Consider the following 22,611-nt stretch of genomic DNA (forward strand, 5'->3'; position numbering starts at 1 on the left):
ACGATGTGCAGATAATGATCATTCAAAATATAGACATATTACCTTTATAAATCAATAAAATACGGTAATTTCCCGTAAAAATGAAAAATTACTTTTACGGTTTGTACCGTGTTTTTAACGGTAAAGTACCGGCAACCACAGCTGCCGTTTTTTTACCGTAAATTTACCAATTTTTTTATTACAGTGTACCGTTAGAACAGCAGAGTTGTTAATTCAGCTCATCTCTTTCACGTGCGTGTAGGGCTGGTGGGCGCATGCAGATTTTTGTTTATTTGTTAGTTTTGATTAGTCATGAGATCAGAAAAATATCAATCTGTAAACATTTTTGATATTTTAATTGAGGAAAAATAGACATGCGTTATGGATGTGACAAAAAAAATGTTTGCGAGTTTACAGTCTACAACAGACTTTGTAGAAATTATGTCAGTTAAACTGCACAACCCAAAAGAAACAATGCCAATCAAACAGAAATGGGTTGGCTCAGTATAGAAGTTAAATGACTGATTTTATTTTATTTAATTTGCCATTTTTGCAGTTATGAGGAAAAAGTGTCATTATGGATGTGACACTTTTCCGTTATGGATGTGACAGATGTGAAATTGCCACTTGTGTGATTTTGGCAAATTAAATATAACAGATACATTTATGAGTATTTATAAAGTACTTTAAAATACTTGCTAGCACAAACAAATGTAGAAACGGTTTCTCTGTTGTGGTGAAAACTTAATTATTTTCCATGGCAAGGTTGACATTTGCATAGCATTGCTCTAATATAAAACGTGTAGTAACGGTGCTTATAATTTTTAGTGGGTGCGACTAAATTTTGTTTGGTGCTCCTAAGTTATGAGCATCGGTGGTACCAAGAAAAAAGGTTAATTTTGAGCCCTGTAAGTCTGCCAAAAAAATGCCAACAGCAAACGAATATCATGCTTTCAAAAATGTTTGTGGCTGCCAGTCTCTCACCACAGTGATACATTTTAGTTCTGGAAAAATCAGTTGTGCAAAAATCTCAGCTTATGCCAGAAAACATAGATATGCTGATATTTATTTTTAAAAATGTAAAATCCCAGCACAGTCACCATTTTAGTTTGTTAAAATAAATAAATTGACCTTTATATTAATGAATCTTCTTTCATTTAAATTATTCTTATTTATTTTTGGAATTTATTAGTTTTTTAAAATCCCAATTTAGTTATGGCAGAAATATATATTATTTAGCAAAAATGTGCAGCATTTAAGAAAAAAAGGTAAGGTACCTTAAATTTGTTTTAAATAATTTTGTTAGAGGGCTACGACGGTAATAGTTTGATTGCGGTGTTTACATGTTTACACTCTGAAAGCAGCATTTACAGCAGATCTTTCAGTCCATAAAATTGTAGTAATATTAACGTATGTGTAAACCTAGTAAGTAAATCATTTTGACTAAGGTCTGTCTTTAAACACTGAAAGAGTGCTGCTGAAAATACGAACTAACTTTGCCATGTGAAAAAACAAGAAAAGACCACTGACTGATCACTTACCAAATCTGTAGCGACCGTACAATCAACAACAACTGGAACTGCGTCTTTTTTAAAATGAGACGAGTGGCAAATCCGGACTTCACCATTTCCAGATGCGAAACACTCTCAGGTAAAACATGTTCCTTACAAACGCATTTCTGTCACATGCACTGTATTCCACACGTGAGTCCAGCTGCGCTCTCATAGCAGGAAATGAAAACAAAACCTTTGTCGCAGCACATTTATAAATACAACACTGACGACCCATGTATCCAAACAACTTTTCTTCTTCCACTTGTTTTGGCAATACAACGTGGCGTCTCTCTGCCATCTGAACACTTTAACAGGTAAAAACCGTCTTCATAGCTATCTTGCATATTAATAAAGCTGCACCGCATACACAATAGAGCGCGCTGATTGGTTTAAACCAAGTCTCACTCATGAATTAATGCTGCACGCTCAGAGACGTCACAATGTACTCACCGGTACAGACATCCACTCTTCACACTGTATTACACGCAAGGGCGCGAGGATCTAATCGCCGTGACGCACCTTCAAAAATTTGTTTCAAACCGGAAGAACGGATTTGCTCAAAATAACGCAAAAATGTGTCGTAATAGTGCTTATAGCAGCGTGGGACACATATATGACTGTCAAAAGCTCAAAAAAGTTTTAGTGTTTCGTGACCCTAAAAAAAAAAATCGCGACAAAATCGTGAGATTACTATTGTGGATTGTTTTGAACCATGAATCAGGTGAATCGTTACATCCCTAGCTGTAAGTGAACTGAATAAACTAAATTGGCTGTAGTGTATGAGTGTGTCTGAATGTGAGAGAGTATGGATGTTTGCTAGTAATGGGTTGCAGCTGGAAGGGCATCCACTGCGTAAAACATATGCTAGAATAGTTGGCGGTTCATTTCGCTGTGGCAACCCCTGATAAAAAGGGACTAAGGCAAAGGAAATGTAATCTTTTTTGTCAATTTCGCACACTTTTATTATGAAGTAGTTTTACTATGTTGCGTTATGATTGAAAAAACATTGTGAGTGACAAAAGAACTCAGTAACTACATAGTAACCGCCATGCAGAAAATCCATGCAGCTTCTACATCAGCACCAGATTCTGCAATGCTATAACGCAGCACTACTAGTAATGCTGCTCGTCTAATAAAGGAAACGATCTGAGAGCATCACTGCCACGGTGAGTCATTTTCTTGAGCTGTGATGCGTGAGGTGCCGGTGCTGGTGAAGCTCTCATGCCTGCAAACACACCATAAATGGCAATCCAGGCTGAACTATATAGATTGCCATGGCAACTCAGCCCAGCGGACTCATGGGACGCCTACCTGTGATGTCATCTAAATGAGCCATCTTGCTGTTGGAGGAGACATGAAGGACACACACGTGCATACAGACATCCATTAACACGTCTGTCTAGCACGTCATGGCTAAGGTATGGAAGGGGTTGGAAAATAACGCTATTTGACTAAGGTAACACCTGTGCAAACACACACACACACACACACACAGTACATAATCAAGCCCCATGTGTGTTTAGAGCAAACAGTGTGATTCTCTTTATATTAATGAGCAGATTCCGGTTTACAGCTGTGGTGTGACATTTTATCTGAGATCCCCCTCGTCCCGTCCTTCCTCTCTAATCTTCCACACTTCTTTCTGGCTAATCCTTTTTTCCTGTCGTTCATGTCCTTCTCTCGTTCGGTAGTCTCTCTAGCTGGCAGAGTCACATGACCACAGATGCTCGGCTTGAATAATGATGAAGCAGATTCGCACATGTGGACAGATACACACACACAAGAGTGGGGGAGGGATTGGGGTCACCCTCATACGCTGCTTTCATACTGTATATAGAGCAGAGCAATTTTATTTTAGAATTTTTCATGAAAACTACTAGAGCTGTTGGTGGATTTAGGGTTTCATCTAATCAATTACATAATATGGAGATTGATTAAATTGATGGAATGTTTCATTATCTTATGTTCAGTTCATGGCGCACGATTTGATTTTTTGTTTTTTAATTTATCAAAGCATTAAGTTGACAGCGCTAACAAACTCACATGAATTTGAAAGCTGAATGTGCATGTGTGTAATAGTAAGCTTTAGTTTTAAAGTAGTCACTGGAACAGCCATGAATCCCACCACAGCTTTTTTTTCTCCATAAAATATTTAAAAATCCGTCCTGACCTCATTTCGTACTTAAAACAGATTTTACTCCCTGTCTTCCACAAACACAAACAAACACAGCATTTCCACAGGCTTAAGGATATGAACTGAACATGGAATAAAGATTGATCTGTTTTTATTCTACTTTTTTTGTTTGGTCTGTTTATTCTCATCAGCGTACGTTGTTCCAAATATAACCTTTTTTTTATATAAATCTAAACACACTGCCTAGTATTTTCCAACCATCCCTCAGAAACATCTCATTTTATTATGGCACCTAATGGCATTTTCTCATAATCTAATTTACAGCAAATAATAGCAAATGTTTTTTACTGAATGTTTGGTTTGGAAATAAGTCAGTTGAGTTGCAATTGCTTGTTTTAAAGTCCTTTTAATCACAGTATATGGACAGCTAAAAACGTGCCATCTAAATGTGAGAGATATCTCAAAACTTTTTCAAAAGTTTTGCTAAAGAAAATGATGTTCGGGAAACAATTATACCCCTGACCTTTGGGTAGTTTCTCTCATTATTACCTGATCTCATTACTAAGAGCTGACCTTTTTGTTAAGCTTTTTGTCACCCTTTATTTCCAAATTAAATTTTCAGCAAAAGCTCTGTAATTTAATAATAAAATAAATGCTGAATATTTTAAGACACAGTTTACATTTACATTTATGCATACGACAGAAGCTTTTATCTAAAGAAACTTACATTGCACTAAAGGTACAGGAATTATCTTTTTTTTTTTTTTTTTTTTTTGGAAATCGAACCCAAAACCATGGCATTGCTATATTGGCTGTTAAGCTATTTGAGCTAAAGGAAGAATTATGTTAACTGCTCATTACGTAAAATAAAACAATTACATTAACTTTTTATAATAAAATAACAACAAAATAAAATGTTTTATTTACATATTTAAATAAAAAACTCAATGTTAATATGTACAATTATTTTATTTCTAATAGAATATAGTATAAAATGTATTTATTAATTTTATATGAACTTTTTACAGGCAAAATAATAAAAATTAAATTAGCCTATCTAATAAAATAAAATAAATGAAATGAAATGTTTATATTCAATTTAAAACGAATGTATTGAAGTTTATTTTAACCAAATTAAAAAGAGTGTATGAACTGACCTAAACATTTTTTTTTGTCACTACTTGCAATTTAAATGTAAAGAAATATTAATATATTTATGGTATATAAACCATTTAAAAATAAAATAAGTAAAATTAAAGACAAAAATTAAAACAGACTAGTTTTATTATATTATTGTATATTTTTATTTATTATATATATTTTTATATTACCTATTTACATTTTTTATAATAATATAAAATGACCAAAACAAATGGCCTGAAAGCTAAACTTCACGGTGCACATTTCTGTTTACTAAGTTGAACAAACTGTATTATAAGTCTCTTAGCTCTGCATTATGTTGAAAAAATCTTACATTGCGATATTTTGTTTTTCTGTGATACATGAACATAATTTCACTAGAAATGAAGAAATCGTTAATTAGGATTGATTGGGGTGATTTTCTAAGGGTATAAAAGTAATAAACAAATTGCAAACAAAAATAAATATAATAGATCAACAAAAACGTTAAATAAATAGTGGTAATGGTTTTGCGGAAAGACAGTAACAGTATTTAAGCACGGAAATTGAATAATGAAATATAAAATAACACTGTAGAACAGGGGTGGCCAACCCTGTTCCTGGAGATCTACCTTCCTGCAGATTTCAGTTGCTACCCACATCAAACACACCTGCCTGTAATTAACAAGTGCTGTTCAGGTCCTTGTTAATTGGTTCAGGTGTGTTTGGTCAGGGTAGGAGCTAAACTATGCAGGAAGGTATAGATCTCCAGGAACAGGGTTGAGCGCCCCTGCTGTAGAGTCTTCAGAATCATGGTATTACTTCAGTAAAATAATTCCTCATTAAAGTTACAAAATGTACTTTTTTTTGCTGCAACACAGGCTCATTCTGAAAACGTAGTCCCATGGACATTTCTGAAGACCGCAAATGATGTAGCTGGAGGTACGTATGGCAGCATTTCATTTTTTTAAGCAAACGCCACGTGGCGGTGTGACGCTGTTTCTTTTCGTATATACCAGCTGACCGCTTACCTCCGTGTGGAGGGCTTTTCCACTGCAACCAGTCTGTCCAGTTAGCTCGTTGTGTACGTTAGCAGACTTGAGGTGCAGAGAGAAGTTGACCATGACGACAACGGGTTCAAGTCCAGGGGAGAGCGGTTCCCGAAATCAGGTAAAACAAAAACAGAATCCAAAAAATAAAATGAATGAGTGAATAACAGGGTGAGAATGTGGTCAAATTCGAAAATGTGGTAAAAACCAGACGAGGGCTTTTCTTTTTTTGTACAGCTTTTTGTAAATCTTTGGTTGGGTTTAAGGAAGAAAGCGGGTGGGCAGGTCAATTGGTAAAATTGGTTGGGTTTAGGGAAGGAGGAAGATGGGTCAGTCGATTGGCCGCTCGCCCAGTCAATCATTCAGTCAGTCAGACAGTTACTTGACAGCGGCCTCTAGTGGGCTTACGAGAGAACAGCACGGGCGCAAACGCCAATCAGGAGAGACATTCGAGATACGAAAAAGCACACACAGCGGCCTCTCACGGATTCACAAAAACAAAACGGCGAAAATACGTACCTCCCAGTACATAGTTCGCAGTCTCCAGAATTTTCTTTTGCACAAAAATGCTTTAAACTCTCTTTTAATGCCTTTAAAACATATGCCAGAGAGAAAGTTTCACTCTGTTATGGTTATATTTCCCAATGACTCCACAAATCTCATGTATTCTTGACTGTTGTGCTGATCAACACAACATTGCAGATCTTGCAATATCGATGCTGAAATGATATATTGTGAAGCCCTAATACCTGTATAAACAAATATATCAACCTAAAGCCTTTCTCCACTATGGATATGATAGCTTATACAGTAGAAACCTCTTATTCAGTTATAATCCCTTATACAGTTGAAGTCAAAATTATTAGCCCTTTGGTCAAATGTTTTCCAAATGATGTTTAACAAACCAAGGAATTTTTCACAGTATTTCCGATAATACTTTTTCTTCTGGAGAAAGTCTTATTTGTTTTATATCAGATGGATTAAAAGCAGTTTTAATTTTTAAAAATCATTTTAAGGTCAATATTTTTGGCCCCCTTTAGCAATATATATATTTATTTTATTTTTTTTTTGATTGTCAACAGAACAAACCACTGTTATACATTGATTTGCCTAATTGACCTAACATGCCTATTTAACTTAAGCTGAATACCTGTCTCTTGAAAAATATCAGGCAAAATATTGTTTACTGTGCAGTAAGTTAAAAAATTCCAGTCCAAAACATCTCCATCCAGCACCGTCCCTGACCCTACAGATAAAGCCTGGCTATCTTCATCCAGCAGCTGGGAAGTCTCTCCAGCACTTGATCCTCTCCAGTGTCACCCTCTCGCTGTCCTCTGTCCCATCATGCCCCATTTAACCATGACAAAGAAGGCCACTATTAAAAGCAGAAGAAGAGCGAGCAAAGAAAGCAGAAAAAGATATACACTAACCACATTTGCCTCTCTATTCGAAACACATCCAAATAAATAAAGCACAAATAATCTAAGCTCCCATATATTCAACTCCTGTGGTTTCTACAATCACTTTCTTGGACACATTAAACATACTGCAGGAAATTCCACCCAAAACAGCATCTATTAACCATGCAAAAGTGCACGTACATGTATATTCACACAACATTCCTGAATAGCAATGCATCTCAAAAAGACATTAGACTGAATAGTAAGAGTTCTTCCACTGAAAGGCTCTTTTGTGTCTCCTGGTAAGATTTACAGTCTGAATTTACACTAACATCACTATTCGTCAGCCCTCATAGCATTCTCAATCTCTTCTGTCTGCATCTAAGGAGACCTCGGTCATCTGTGTCCTCTAATAACCAAAAACTCAACAAAGAAGCTTTGTGTGGATAAGACGATGTATAACAAGCCCATCATCAAATGCATGTATTCTTTGATGTCATCAGATCATAACGGCCTTATGGAAACGGTTAATAGCGGATGAAAAGGTCATTTATATATGCAGCATAATGGATGTTTCATTTCGACTCCATCTGGAGCGAGAAAGCTGTAATGAGCGACTTTAAGACTTTAGGAGATTGCGGCCGGATCGGTTTACGCTCATGGTTATCAAGGAAGCTTAATGCGAAGAGTAATCGCCCAATGATGACAAGCTGACAATTGTGCTGGGATTTGTGTGTTAAACTATGAAGTCATCCTCCATCCTTCAGAAGGGTCGGCCAGAGATAAACTGCGATCAGATACTCCTGGACTAATGAGTCTCACTCATAAAATGAGACCAGACAGATTCACCTCTGAGGAGGGACATCCCGTCAACTGTAGCTGAACCGCAAGTAAGCGCCTTGAGGATACTTTGGGCCACGTTCTCTCTAAAGCCGCTTTTCCACTATCGTGCTGAACCGTTCTAAGAACACTTTGGTATGTTTACGGTTGTTTTTCCACTGAGCCTGGAACGGCACGGCACGATTACAAAGCGTTCTCGGCACGGAATTCTCGGCACTTTTAGATAACGTTTTGACGGTTTGTTTCCAAATTCAGTTAGATTTGATTAGTTTTTAGAGGGAGATATACTAGTTTTTATTAGTTTCTATATTTTAAAATTATTTAGTTTTAATTTAGTTTTTTTTTTTTTTTTTTAAACAAGGAAATTTGTTAGGTGCAAGATTTAAAATAATCTGAATAAATATTGTATAATAAAAACTCAGCCATACATTTTTGGAAATCTGTATTTAGAGGACACATGACCATTACAATCTACCCATCCTCAAATTTAAATATAACAGCCTGTAAGATAGCAGCTTTGAGTAAAATATGTGTACAAGGCTGCTTCTGAGGTTAGCTACACAGTAGTGATGGAAAGTCCAGATATTTACCGGGAATGTTAGGACTCAACATATTAAATTATGTAGTCAGCAGTAATTTCAGTCAGTTAAAACATCACCATGCTCTGAAAAAAGTCGTACAGTAAAGTTTTGCAACCCTAACTGAAGTATGATTCACTTATTTTAATTCTATTACGATTTTCTGTTATGAAATAAACTAACGTTTTTTACCAGATCCTCTCACTTACGCCCTCGGTTTACCCGTGGTGCAGTTGTTCATGTTTAGTTCAGTCACATCAGGCTGTCAAGTACTGTTTGTATTTGGTTCACTGAATCATGCATGCGCTGTATTATCGGTTAAAAGTTCTCAATTTGATCTTAGTGTAACGGTGCTGTTTCAATAACTGACTAAAAGTATTATTGGATTATTTAGAGTTAGAGTGGGGTATTAGGCTTGTTAAAAAGTAAGTAGTTTGTGGATAAGGGCTTACTGGAGACGCGAATCATTTCAAATGATTCAGTTCGATTAGGTGAACTAGTTCAACCGATTCACTTAGAAGATCTGGTTAAAAAGATTTACTCGCAATCGTGATACAGAGATAAAACCCATTATTGGGCACAAACGTGTTAAAGTAATAGTTTTAAGTCTGTATTTAATGCCGTCACCGTGCTGCTGTCATGTCCACTCGTTATTTTTGTCACGAGAGCAACAGCGAGGATAACTGGAGGAGAACCGGCTCTATCTGGCCAATGGCAGCAGGATTACAGACTCTGAGGTGTCGTACGGTTCAAACACCTGCAGGGCAAAGTAAATAGATTTACTTCTAAACGGCTGACAGTAAGATTATGTATTAAATACATTTACAAAGACGAAAACGAAGGAGGTTTTTGCTATAATTTTAGTTAGTTTTATATGTACACAGTACAGTTTCAGTTAATTGTAGTTTTTTGAAAAACTCTCTTTTTTATTTTTATTTCTATTTCATTTAATGACAATAATTTTAAATGTTAGTTTTCGTTTTTTTCATTCGTTTTTGTTAGCAATAATAACATTGCTGCTGAAAGACTTTTTTTCCTGCTGCGCATCGAATAAAGCGAATCTACGCTTAACATTATCAATGTCCACAATCCACAACAACATCACTATGTCCATGGAACACAAATTTGCAGACTCTTTTAACAACGAGGAAATAACTGCACTTGTTAATTCAAAGCCCAGACGGCTTGTTAATTTAATACCAGCAAGACCACCTGAAGGACGGTTACAGCATGTTGTAATGTCGGCTCTTTTTAAAAAAATGTTTGGACTTTGCTTAAAAGCTTTATGGAGTGGCACTGTAGTTGTCCAAGATACTGTTGTATGATTTAAATTATAGCCTATGCACCAATAAACTAGTCAAATGAATGAATAAATTAAATAAATGTGGGTTTTTAAATGTCGATATTGCTTTTACTCATAAAATATCAGTACATTTTGACAAATGTTTTATAAAAATAAAATGAGCAATTTTCATCATTTCAGGCCATTATATGATTCAGTTATACATAAGTTGGACATTTATGGGGGCATCTAACATGTTCTATGCTTTTGTATTTTTGTTCTCAGTGATCTTTAATATATACTGGGAAGCTATGCAAAATATTTTCTAAAACGTTAAGCAAAAATTTGCCTACAGCTTGTTCGTTATAAAATAGTACTTTATATGCTTTAAATCCTGCTATATATGTGTTGTTTTATATTCGTTTTTTATTTCACTTGATGCATTCGTTATTTAATGTTGAATACTGAAGCAAATAACAGCCGGCGCCTAAAAGGTTTTATTTTACCATCAAAATGTAGTGTATTTTATATCATTATCAACTTTTGATATAAAACGTCTGTGTAGATTAATTGTTATTATTAAATTGACTGTTAAAAATGAAATAATTTAAGTGCTTTTTTTATTAGTGAAAGTGCCGGCTGATTTTGACAAGGCCTGTTCAAAATTTTATTTCTGCCAATATAATACAAATGCACTATTATTGTTGCATTATCATTGTTTAATTTTCTGTTATATACAGAGATTTGAAGTATATTATTTATTTCCCCTCCAATCACCACGTGACATTTTAGTCATTTTTCCCTCCAAATAAAATATAGCCAGAGCTGCGCAACATATGACCTCTAAATAAATAAGGTGCTGTGACATGTACCTAATATTTAGCAACCCTATTTGATAAAGCTGCATAAAGTCACATGGTTGCTTTCGTTTTTATGAACATGAAAAAAATTGTTTAGTCTTTTATTTAAATTTAATTGAACAAAGGGAGACGTTTACATTGCGTTATCAAGGCTACTGATGCATTTGGTCTAATGTTTTGAAAAGCTTTGTTGCAGCACGACAGTGGAAAATTAAACCATACATGTGCTGTCTGGCCGGGTTTTGCACGGAATCGAACAATTCTGCTTCAAGAACGATTCAGCACGATAGAGGAAAAGCGGCTTTTAGTACTGAATAAACACTCAACAAAAGTTTAAGAATGACACACAAACAGATGCAAAACAGAAGACTCTTTGAAATTACTTGATTAGTAAATTAGTAGTAATAACAATGAAATGACACAAAGAGAAAGCACTGAACTACTAAAAATGTATTTAATACTTTATATAGACCTTTTTTTGGCTGCTGCATGGAGGGCGCCATAGCAACCAGCTTCTTCCGGTAGAATGGTTAGAACTTCCATTTACAGCATTTACAATATGTAATTTGCGCTCCGAAAATGGGTTTCAATAGCGTTTTTAATAGATTACAGATGTGGTTCAAGCATGTCAGAAATAGGAGGAAAACGGTCTCCTAGTTCACAAGTCTGATGTCAGAAATACAGTGCGTGTCTGTTCCCAGCCTGTCAGCTGTTAGCTCAGCGGCTCTTATAGAGCGGCATTATAGAGCAAAACCAGATTACTGGCATGAAACTTAGAGGTCGCAAGTCATGCAATTTACAAAAATGACCAATAAAAGTCTGTTACTGATACTCTGCTGGCTAATTTGCTGTTCATTCATTCACGTTTCATTTCGTGTATTGTTTTAACGACGGTTTTTGTTTTTCTGTCATTTCGAAATGACACTAGCCTTTATTTTCACTTTGTCACAGTTATTAAATCAGTGTGTTAGTGGCACAGTGCAGGCTTTGCGTGTGTCAAACATTTTGGTGAACTACATTTGTTTGGGCTGGTTATATATTTGAAAGAAAGAGAAATGTTGACTTTAGAGATTGACGAGGCTTCATTTAAACGGCAGAAGATGCCGTCTGACAACGAGGGGAAAATGCCTCACAGCAGTTTTTTTCCATGATATTAGATCGCATTTCTTTAAATAATCAGTCCAGGAGATAGTGCTGATGGACAACAGGATTAGTTCAAAGATGATAAAAGCAGGTAAAATAGAATGAAACTATCATTTCAAAAGCTGTCCAAATGTGACTACACGCATCAGCTGCTGACCGGAAGTTCTTAGCATTCTCCTTGCGCATACACGCAAAACATAATGGGTAATTTTGCGTTCCAAAAAAAGGGTCTATAAAAGGCTTTTATGGTGATGGCAGCTTAAGGATGTCTCTCATATGGAGAATGAAGGAAGTCACATGAATTGCTCAGGAGTGAGTTTTTACAGACTTTAACAGAGTGTAAAATTCTTGATGGTTCTGTGGGTCACGTTTATCAAATTTGATCTTTAACTTGTATTTTCTATTGGATTCAAGTCAGGGGATTGGCTAGGCCATTCTTCAGCTTGATTTTCTTTATTTGAAAGCCTTTAAGAGTTTCCTTGGCTGTGTTTTGGATCATTGTCTTGCTGTAATGTCTACCTTGGTTTCATCTTCCTCATTCTGATAATGTAGATGTTGGACTGAAGCAGCGAATATTAACCTACACTGGCGAAGGGCAGAGGGTTACTGAATAACTACTGAGACGTTTAGCTGCTGTCTGGGCTTTCACTGCCTTTCTACACCTTTCTTTTGTAATGTGTTCAAAATGTTTTCCCTGCTTCATTTCATTTTATTACAAATAACTTAATTAATGAACTAATTCAATGTCTACTTTGCATATTTGGATTTCTTTAGTTGTTACCAACATTTGGGGAAATTTCAAGTCAACAGCACCTTTAGAAATATGTTTTCTTAAAAAATGGTTGTGTTCAATAATTATTTTATGTATATAAGCAAAACTAAAATTAATATCTACTTTAAAAAACAATACAGACTGTATTCATTTGTGTGTTTTGACAATTTAAGCACGATAGCATGCAAAGAAGCATTTTAAAGACTCGAAAGAAAATTTTAAAGTCACACTAAGCTGACTTCAAAGCTGAACCGCCAATCAGAGCTCCCTCCGATGTGAGCTAGACGACAAGCAACATGTGGAACACACCAAACAGACCAGTCTGACAGTCCCGACATTAATACTCATGCGACATCCCCTGTCTGACAGTTGGCTTTCTGAGTGTGTGCTTTGGCTGTGTGTAATTTTTATTTTATTTTTTTAGAAAATACAAAATAGTATAGGCGATACAGTGGCTCATTGGTTAGCACTATCATCTCACAGCAAGAAGGTCGCTGGTTCACACTGGTTTCCCCCACAGTCTAAAGAGATGCGCTATAGGTGAATTAAATAAACTAAATTGGCTGTAGTGTAAGAGTTTGAATGAGTGTGTATGGTTGTTTCCCAGTGCTGGGAGTAGCTGGAAGGGCATTCGCGGTGTAAAACATATGCTGGATAAGTTGGCAAGTCATTCTGCTGTGGCAACCCCTGATGAATAAAGGGACTAAGCCGAAAGAAAATTAATATATGAATGAATAAATTAATTAATTAATTAATGAATGAACAATACTTAGAACAGAAAATAGTATATTTAGAGTTTATAATGGAAAGGCAATATATCCTCAAGATAGATATTATGTTTTGACAGCTGATGTTTTAACTTGAGAGTCTGAGACTCCATCTTTTTTGCAAAGGGACGGGGGGCAGCAGCTTATTTGCATTCAAAAAGACACGCATGAAAACAGCAAAATTTATTATCTCACTCAAAATATCTTTACAGTTAAGTATCAGAGCTTGAGGACAAAAACAGAAATGACAAAACTAAGCTAACGCAAGTCCAGAGCGAACACAAAGCCAGATGTTTGCATTTTGCATTTGATGTTTTCAGGCAAAGCTCTCGATTTATTATTAATCTATTTATTATTTATTATTTAGTTCTCGATTTATTATTCCTATGCTCACCTATGATCATGAGCTTTGGGTCATGATCGAAAGGACAAGATAACGGATACAAGCTGCCGAAATGAGTTTCCTTCACAGGGTGGCAGGGCACCCTTACAAAAAGGGTGAGGAGCTCTGTCACCCGTGAGGAGCTCGGTGTACAGCTGCTGCTCCTCCACATTGTGAGAAGTCAGCTGAGGTGGCTCTGGCATCTGTTTCGAATCTGTTTTCGAGGACCCAGGACACGAGGGTCTCTAGGCTGGCCTGTGAAAGCCTCAAGATCCCCCCAGAGAAGCTGGAGGAAGTGTCCGGGGAGAGGGAAGTGTGGGGTTCAAGACTGCTGGCCCCGGATGTGGGGGATGAAAATTAATGAATGAATGAATTATTAGATTATTAGACATCTTTCCATGAGAGAATCCCTCGAAGTTGAAAAAGAAGTACACTGAAAATAACAATACTGCCACCTGCAGGAGTGGAAAGATACATACTCCAACACAGGCACTAAAAAATAAGTTCTTGTTGCAGTCGGCTGTCATCTGTTTGGTGCGTTCATGGTTAGCGTTTTGGACCATATGGGACAAGACCCATGAAACATGAGACGAAAACAAAGACCGTTATTGTTATTTTTTCTTTCTTTGCCATTAATTTGCTGTGTCCCAATCTATAGACTAACCAAAAAACCAGGGTTGCCCAAAATCGGTCACGGAGGGCAGATGTCCAGCAAAGTTTAGTTCCAACCCCAATCAGACACACCTGGGCTAGCTAATCAAGCTATTACTAGGCTTTCTAGAAACATCCATGCAGATGTGTTAATGTAAGCTGCAGCTAAAATCTGAAGACACCGGCCCTCCAGGACCGAGTTTGGGTATCTCTGGGCTAGACATAATGTCACTGCTTTAACTAAATTTATTTTTGTAGTGTAATATTAAAATGGGATTCATGGTGGCGCAGTGGGTAGCATAATCGCCTCACAGCAAGGAGATTGCTGGTTTGAGCCCCGGCTTGGTCAGTTGGCATTTCTGTGTTGAGTTTGCATGTTCTCCCACATGGGTTTCCTCCGGGTGCTCCAGATTCCCCCACAGTCCAAAGACATGCACTATAGGTGAATTGAATAAGCTAAATTGTCCGTAGTGTATGTGTGTGAAAGAGTGTGCGTGAAAGTTTCCCAGTGATGGGTTGCAGCTGGAAGGGCATCCGCAGCATAAAACATATGCTGGATAAGTTGGTGGTTCCTTCCACTGTGGCAACCCCAGATTAATAAAGGGACTTAGCCAAAAAAAAATAAATTAATTAATAAATGCTAAAATGCCATAATTTTTTTCCCCAAATTTGTCCTTTTTTAGTTTTTTTTTCCCCAACTGTTTTTTGCTATCACATACAGTATCAATGACATTAGTCCAAACAAAAAGAATCAGGAGTTAAAAAAAGGTCATCTTTATATATTTGTGTCTCTTAGTCACACCAGATTATTAATAAACAGGCCTTTGTACACCCAAATGCTATCACTTCCTGGTAATCTCTTTTGGCACAGAGCTCTGCCGTTTTCTGGGTCACAGTACCGTGTGACCCAATTCTGCCTATGAAACTTTATTAAATGATAAACCACATTTGCCACACGCAGTCATCTTCATAAAACATCGCTCATCAGTGCAACGCCGGATCATGCCGCCAGACCTGTTAGCCAGCCAAAACTAAAGAAAGAGTGTCATCGGTCACGTTATTCACCCGCTCGGAGTGATTTCCCTACATGTGAGTCTTCAAAACCGCGTGATCATGCATCAGTAACAACCGTGAGCGCTGAGAGAGAGGATTATCGGGGTGGCTGAAGAGGGATGAATGGGATCTGAGCCTTTTGATTGGTCGGGAATGATCCCTACAGATGGCTGTGGTTACCATGGCGATGGGAGGATCAGCATCAGCATCCTTCCAGAAACCTGAAGCTAACATGATGCTCACATACACAGCCTCTGCCTCATCAGCATAATGAAAGCACATTCTTATAGCTTCGTTTGTTAGCGACCTACATATTTTCCACAGCCAAAAGCAAGGGATTTCTTCCTCTGACCTTGCTGTCTATTATAAATCCAATTGATTCTCTCCAAAAGCATGTATTTATGCATATGTAAACCTCATTCTTTCCATCTGATGGGACTGAATATCAACAAACCTCCTCCACAACTGAACATAATTGCTTTCTCTCAGAGCGAAAGATCAAAAGGAAAGAGAGAGAGAGAGCGCAATGTGAAACAGAAGGAAAGGAGGTACCAAAATAGCTCCAAGAAGACACAAACAGAACAGCTGAGAGAACGAGAGCTCGAGAAGATAACGGTGTCCATTCAACAACCGGGATGAAAACATACACATTTAAACGTTACATAACAGTAACTCAACCCTGAATCAGCCACGCAAGCAAGCACTCTCAAGGACATAACAGAGACGCTTCGGATGCTCCTTCCTACCTGACAGTTAAAGCCAGTATTCTCTGCGGATCTGTGCTGCATGCTGTCTGCAGCGAATCCCGACGATTGTCCCAAATCCCAAGGAGAGGAAACGTGCGCAGAGGACACACCGGAGAGCAGCTGAGGTTCCTCTGCGCACCTCACGCCGCACTAAACCTTCTGACACAGCAGTAACCCTATTCGCCAGGACTGTGTTGTCCAACTGTTGAGAATGAGACGTGCAGCCTGTGTTTGACAGGCGTCTCTCGACCAATCAGAGGAGAGATTAGAGTGCTGACATCACTGGCTGCGCGGACTGGTATCTGAGCTGTGATTCAGGCTCTGCGAGTGAGTGTTTTTGGATTGTGCGTGCGGATCTGTGCTCCCTCCTCTTGGTTTTAAAGCTAAAACATCAACATACTAATGGATGTAATGCATGAGGGGTAGTGTGGTTTCATTCTTTGGCATTTTGAGGACATAAATGCTGCAGTTGAATTTTTTGGAGGGTGTTGAATCTTTATGTTTTTAAAATCTTTTTTTTTTTTTTTTAGGTTCTTTGTATTTGAATCAATTTTAACATTTGATCCCACTTGATATTATGTGACCTTAACTACAATGTACTTATATCAAATCATAAGCACAATTTATTTATTGTGTTCACATCGTATTGTACAACTCTTTTGGTGCCACTGAAGTGTGATACGGTAAGGTTAGGGATACGCTGTAAAAAAAATCTTGATCTTTAAGATTTTTTTGTTGAATTAAATAAACTTTTTCTACTCATCTCAACCTACTAACTGACAAAAATATCGTTAGGCTTTGTATACTTAAAAATAGTTGAATCCTGATAAACGTATCAAAATAACATTTCAAATTTATTTTTTCTTAGTGACTTTGGTACATTTTTCAGATCAAAATTTAAATTCTCAAAACTACCCGTTCAATCTTCACATCATTGTGTCATTTGTGCACATCAAAAAAAGCAGTTTTTCATTCCTTTGGAAAAGTTGCAAATGCTTGCATACATCCATGCAAATAATTATCTGCTATTCTCTGCTGTTTCCTACATTAGTTTTTTTCTCATTCCTTCCAACAAATTGCAGATGCTTTTGCACATGCATCATTTGCTTTCATACAACACTGCTGTTGTCTAACATTATCGTTTGCTTGTCAAGTCAGTCGATATGAACTAAACTTGTGAACGCTGAATAGTCATTCCATATAAAACTAATAATCCTCATTTCATTACTTGAGTCATTACATACAAAAATGTTAAACTAGTCGTCAAAATCTGTCAAGCAAATTTTATTAAAAAACTAAATTTTAGTATTTTTTTTTCCTGAAAATGTCTTCTAAATTAAAGTGCACATAGTTTACCCCTTTTTTAAGATGTAAAATTAATATTATAGTTCTTTTGAGTGTGCCAGTTTAAGTTCAGCTCAAAACCCAGTTCAGATTTTTTTTTATTAAAATGTGTTAAAAAGTGTTGTTTTGGTGGCGTGTACACAGCTCGCTGTTTTAAAGGGCCATGAAACCCCCTCGTTTCAGCAGGGTGTTTTCACACCTCTACTTTGGAAAAAGTCAGAAAAGTGGGCGTGTCCAGCTCTGTTTAGGGGGGAGTGTCGGAGGAAGAAAAGAGGCTTGGTGTGGGAGTGTCTATTTGGGCGCGCTGAATTTCAGAGTCAAAACACACAACCACAGCGGACAATGTGACTGTGTTTACATGGACATCTGTTGTCGAATTATTTGCCAAATTATTAAATGGTGGACTTTAACTGCAGTTTGGCTCTTTCATTCAGGGAATTCATTCATGTCCCTCCCGACAAACGAGATATTTGATTCGAGGATCTGCTCTAAGCGTGTATTTTTTATGCAATGTTTGATACCGCACGGCGAATGAGAGAAAAAAAAAACTCAGCATTTCCCGGAAACTTAGATGCACATGGCAGGTAGCGTCAGAAAGCCGCGTGTGTTATTCCGGTCACAAAATCCAACACGAGGTTTTGGTTTGGTTGTAACTGTTAGTGCTAACTATTGTCTAATAGTTTGTTTGATACGAATAAAATACGAACTGAATAAACAAAGAGCACTGGTCGCTTACTTACCAAATCTGTAGAGACAGGACAATCACCAGCAACTAGAGCCGCGTCTTTATTTAGAGGAGACTACAAGCGAATCCGGATCTCAGCGTTTGCAGATAAGAACAGCTCTCAGGTAAACAATGTTCCTCCTTAGACATGTAAGTTATTGTTGTCGCGCGTCGCGTACACTGTTAATCCACACGTGACTCCAGCTGCGCTCTCACAGAGAGAAAATGAAAACAAAACTTAACGGCAGCAAACTATAAAAGCAACACTTCACGCTTGTTTTGCCAATACAACGTGGCGTCTCTGCCGTCTACACTCTGACAGTAATGAATATTAATGAAGTTGCACAATAGAGCGCACTGATTGGTTTGAACCAAGCCTTACTCATGCATTAATGCATCACACTGTAAGACGTAATAAGACTCACTCTGGCACAGACGCCCAGTCTGCACGCTGGAATACAACGCTATTATGTCATGGCCGTGACGCAGCTTCAAAAATTTGTTTCAAACCGGAAGTACGAATTTGCTTGAAATAACGCAAAAACAACCAATTTACACTTTTTTAGTGAAATATAGGTGTCCTAATAGTGTTTTTAGCAGTGTGGGACACATATACGACTGTCCACAGCTCAAAAAATGTGTTTTGGTGTTTCGTGACCCTTTAAGGGTGTGTTACTTCACATGAAAATTAGTTTCGACCTCCCGCCCAACGTAACAACGCGGCGGAGCCAAGAGCTCCCCCGCTTTGTGTTTCTCAACAAACAGACAGACAGGGAGAAGCAACATGAGTGAGAGGATCAGCATTCAGCCATACATGTACGACTCGGACAAGACCAAGCAGAGAGTGCAAAATCACTTGTGTCTTTGTATAGTTTTACAGCCAACTGTGTGCTAGTTTAAAGTTCTAAGCTTGTACACCAAGACTAATAACCACACACACTGAATTAACTTTGACTAAGGCACCGTTTGGCCGCTCAGAGCCGAGACACAGCACACCAGACACACACATTCGCATGTTATTTAAAATGAAACTATTCAGATAGCGCGGCAGAAATATGATGTGTCCAGTGTCGTGGCTGGGAGCCGCGGACAGCCGCCGACTTGCGCTGACTTGTTGTGTGTACCCTGATAGAAACATATGTTGAGAATTCTAAAATGCATGGTGCTGCGTGGCGCGACGCTATGCGTCACCGAGCGGTGCTTCTGGTGTGCGACCTGCAGGCAAGTTCATTATTTTATTTCCAACGCGCTCGCACATTCCAGCTGCACCTAGTTAAGGTCACAGGGAGCTTCTGTGACCGCGAGGAATGCAAACAGCTGAAGTTTCAGTTAGACGCAATGAAAAGTACACTTTGCAAACCCACCAATAATTACAAACAATAATTTCGATGAGAGCGATCATGTGGTGAATGTTGATCTTGTGTTGAGCCCAATGAGTCTTACATCTAAAAATAGGGTGTTCCTTTGGCGACATCACTTTAACAAACTGAGGATTTGGTAATGCACCTCTGTCAATCAATATTGGTGTCAATGGTTTTAGGACTTTTCACCTTGATGACACTGACACTTTCATTGACATCAATTCATGCTTTTGAGGAATGAGCTATCCATTTTGTGCAAGTGACGCGCTTTTTCAGGTTATCAGCAAGGTTTTGCAGTTTGTACTAATTGTTTTGAGAAATGCATAAACTGTTGGGCAAATGTAAATAGCGTTGTGAGAAATGCACCAAAGCCACTGAGAAAAACTGTAAAAAAAAAAATAAAAAATTAAAATTAAATCTATACCCACCTACAGTATAAAATAAAGTAATTAAGGCCACCTAATCTAAAGTGGGACCTCGGATTTTGCCCAAAAATCAGAAAAATTTGAAATATATGCAAACAAATAAATTATTTTAAAATTATGTTTTTAAAATGAAAAAGGACTAGTGTCAATGGCAACTCAAACTGGTTTCTTGAATATTACAATGACAAAAATTGTTAAGTATAAATAGATGATAGACAGAAAGACGGACAGATGAACAGACAGACAGTAAGATAGATGGATGGGTGGGTGGGTGGGTGGATGGATGGATGGATGGATGGATGGATGGATGGATGGATGGATGGATGGATGGATGGATGGATGGATGGATGGATGGATGGATGGATGGATGGATGGATGGATGGATGGATGGATGGATGGATGGATGGATGGATGGATGGATGGATGGATGGATAGATAGATAGATAGATAGATAGATAGATAGATAGATAGATAGATAGATAGATAGATAGATAGATAGATAGATAGATAGATAGATAGATAGATAGATAGATAGATAGATAGATAGATAGATAGATAGATATTTTCATAATCATGATTCTCTTTGACATTTAGATGAAGGCTGTTAACTGGAGCTGCTTCCTCCTTCATGATCTTTTCAAAGCGGGAGTCAGTTTCTGATCTGCCAGTAGGCGTTGATGATGAGCAAATGTAGGCACTATGAGGCATTTATTAAAGATTACACTTGCAGTCAATAAATGCTCTTTTGAACTGAAAAGAAATATCTGAGCTCTTAAAGCTTCATGACTTCAAAGTGCAATGAGTATTTAAAAAAACACATGACATGACTTAAAGTCAAACCCTACTGTACTTTCATGTTTACATTACAACCTTGTTTTTTTAAGGTTAAATGTTTCAGTTCTCATTTTCATGATACGATGACTATACGATTCATTGTGATCTATCTAAATCCATTTTATAAAGCTGAGAAAGTATAAAAGTAATTCACTAAAAAATAGACATTACACTGAAGAGCTCTTCTTTCCACTACAGCCACTAACAGAGTTGAGACTAAGGCTGCAGAGTTTACACTGCAGATCTTGATAGTCAATTCCGATTTTGTGACAGTATCCGATTTTTTTGCTGACCTGCTTACATTATCTTTTAAAAGTAACTCATATCTGATCGTCTGCATTTACACAGCACACGGCAAACGCGTAATGACCAGGAATAAAAGAGCGGGCGCTGACTGACAGCTAAATTAAAATTAAAATAAAAATAATTAAAGAGTACTCTTTTCTCTATTCCTGTATGAAATCTGTTTGCAGCTTTTGACAAGTTGTTTTACTCTAGTTTATGACAAAAAGGTTCTCATTTGTTCATCTTATTTTGATATATAGGCTTTTAAAAACCTTTAGGCATCTTAATCTAATGTCAATGGCTTGATTTATGCACTAGTTTTATATTAGTTTATATTGGTTATGTGGCGGACATTGCGCTCTCTCCCTCTCGTTAACATGCTTAAATACCTGTGCTATATGACAATATTAAAGCTGTTTAAGTCCTCGTGTATGGGATTTAAGGTTTGCGACTCTGCTGAAGTCTGTACTGAAATGAAAGTGTCAGACTTGACGTCATTCGCTATGGTTTTTAATGACGCGCGACTCGCATTAAATGGTGAAAATCCGATCTACCTGCTTACACTGCAGACACGACGGCACAGATGCGATTCCTGTCTGATAAATTTCCACATATGAACAAGGCCTGAATCTGATTTGAGTAAATCGGAATCCATGTGTTCCTGCTTACACTTACATGGGCCATATCTGATCTGTGCCACAGGGGAGAACAAAATCGGAATTACACATTGCTTAATCCAGACAGGATGTAGAGCAATACGCAAACATCTTTACATATGAAAAAAATGTAAATATTAAGGATATATATTGGATATAAGTCTGTCATGTAAATAGCAAATGCGCTATGGCGTGACGCATATGACTCTTAAAGGGAATGAGACTCTAATTGGTTTATTCTTAAAACACACCTATAACTCATTAAGAAAATAAGCTCAACCCTTTTAGACCATGCGCCATGGCGCAAAGCAGATTTTTCCGTCCTTAAAATAGCAAAAGTGGATTCTGACACGCCCTTATTGCTTTTGCGCCCTGCGCTTTGCACTTTACGCATGGATCATCAAAATAGAGCCCTAAGAGTGTTGACATTTTGCACTATTTTGGGTTTTAGCTCAAGAGGCTAACCTCAAACCAGATACCACATGACATGGCTAAAACAAAATTTTATGCCTTTTTTCATTATATTTTTGTTTTTAAAAAAGTGAATACACTCACAGAAATATCCCAATTACAAAGTTGACAAATAATGAATCTATTATTGGCAAATCCTAAACATTTTGTACAAATTAATGATAAAAGAACAATGACAAGTCTCAACAGAGAGGAAATTACAT

The 22,611-nt window shown here is 37.3% G+C and overlaps 1 protein-coding gene across 12 annotated transcripts in view; it reads right to left on the minus strand.

Moving 5' to 3' along the window:
• slc4a10a (solute carrier family 4 member 10a) overlaps positions 1–22,611 on the minus strand; it is a 128,826-nt gene that overhangs the window by 84,273 nt on the left and 21,942 nt on the right. For 3 of the 12 annotated variants that reach the window (XM_073916449.1, XM_073916445.1, XM_021479742.3), the window contains exon 1: positions 16,309–16,477. The exons of the other annotated variants lie outside the window; for them this stretch is intronic. In XM_073916449.1, coding sequence (XP_073772550.1) covers positions 16,309–16,350 — 42 coding nt within the window. In that variant the 5' untranslated portion in view covers positions 16,351–16,477. Of the gene's footprint in view, positions 1–16,308; positions 16,478–22,611 lie in introns of those variants that run through there. 12 annotated transcript variants of the gene reach the window in all.

Source organism: Danio rerio, chromosome 11, assembly GCF_049306965.1.
Source record: "Danio rerio strain Tuebingen ecotype United States chromosome 11, GRCz12tu, whole genome shotgun sequence".
Lineage (NCBI taxonomy): Eukaryota > Metazoa > Chordata > Actinopteri > Cypriniformes > Danionidae > Danio > Danio rerio.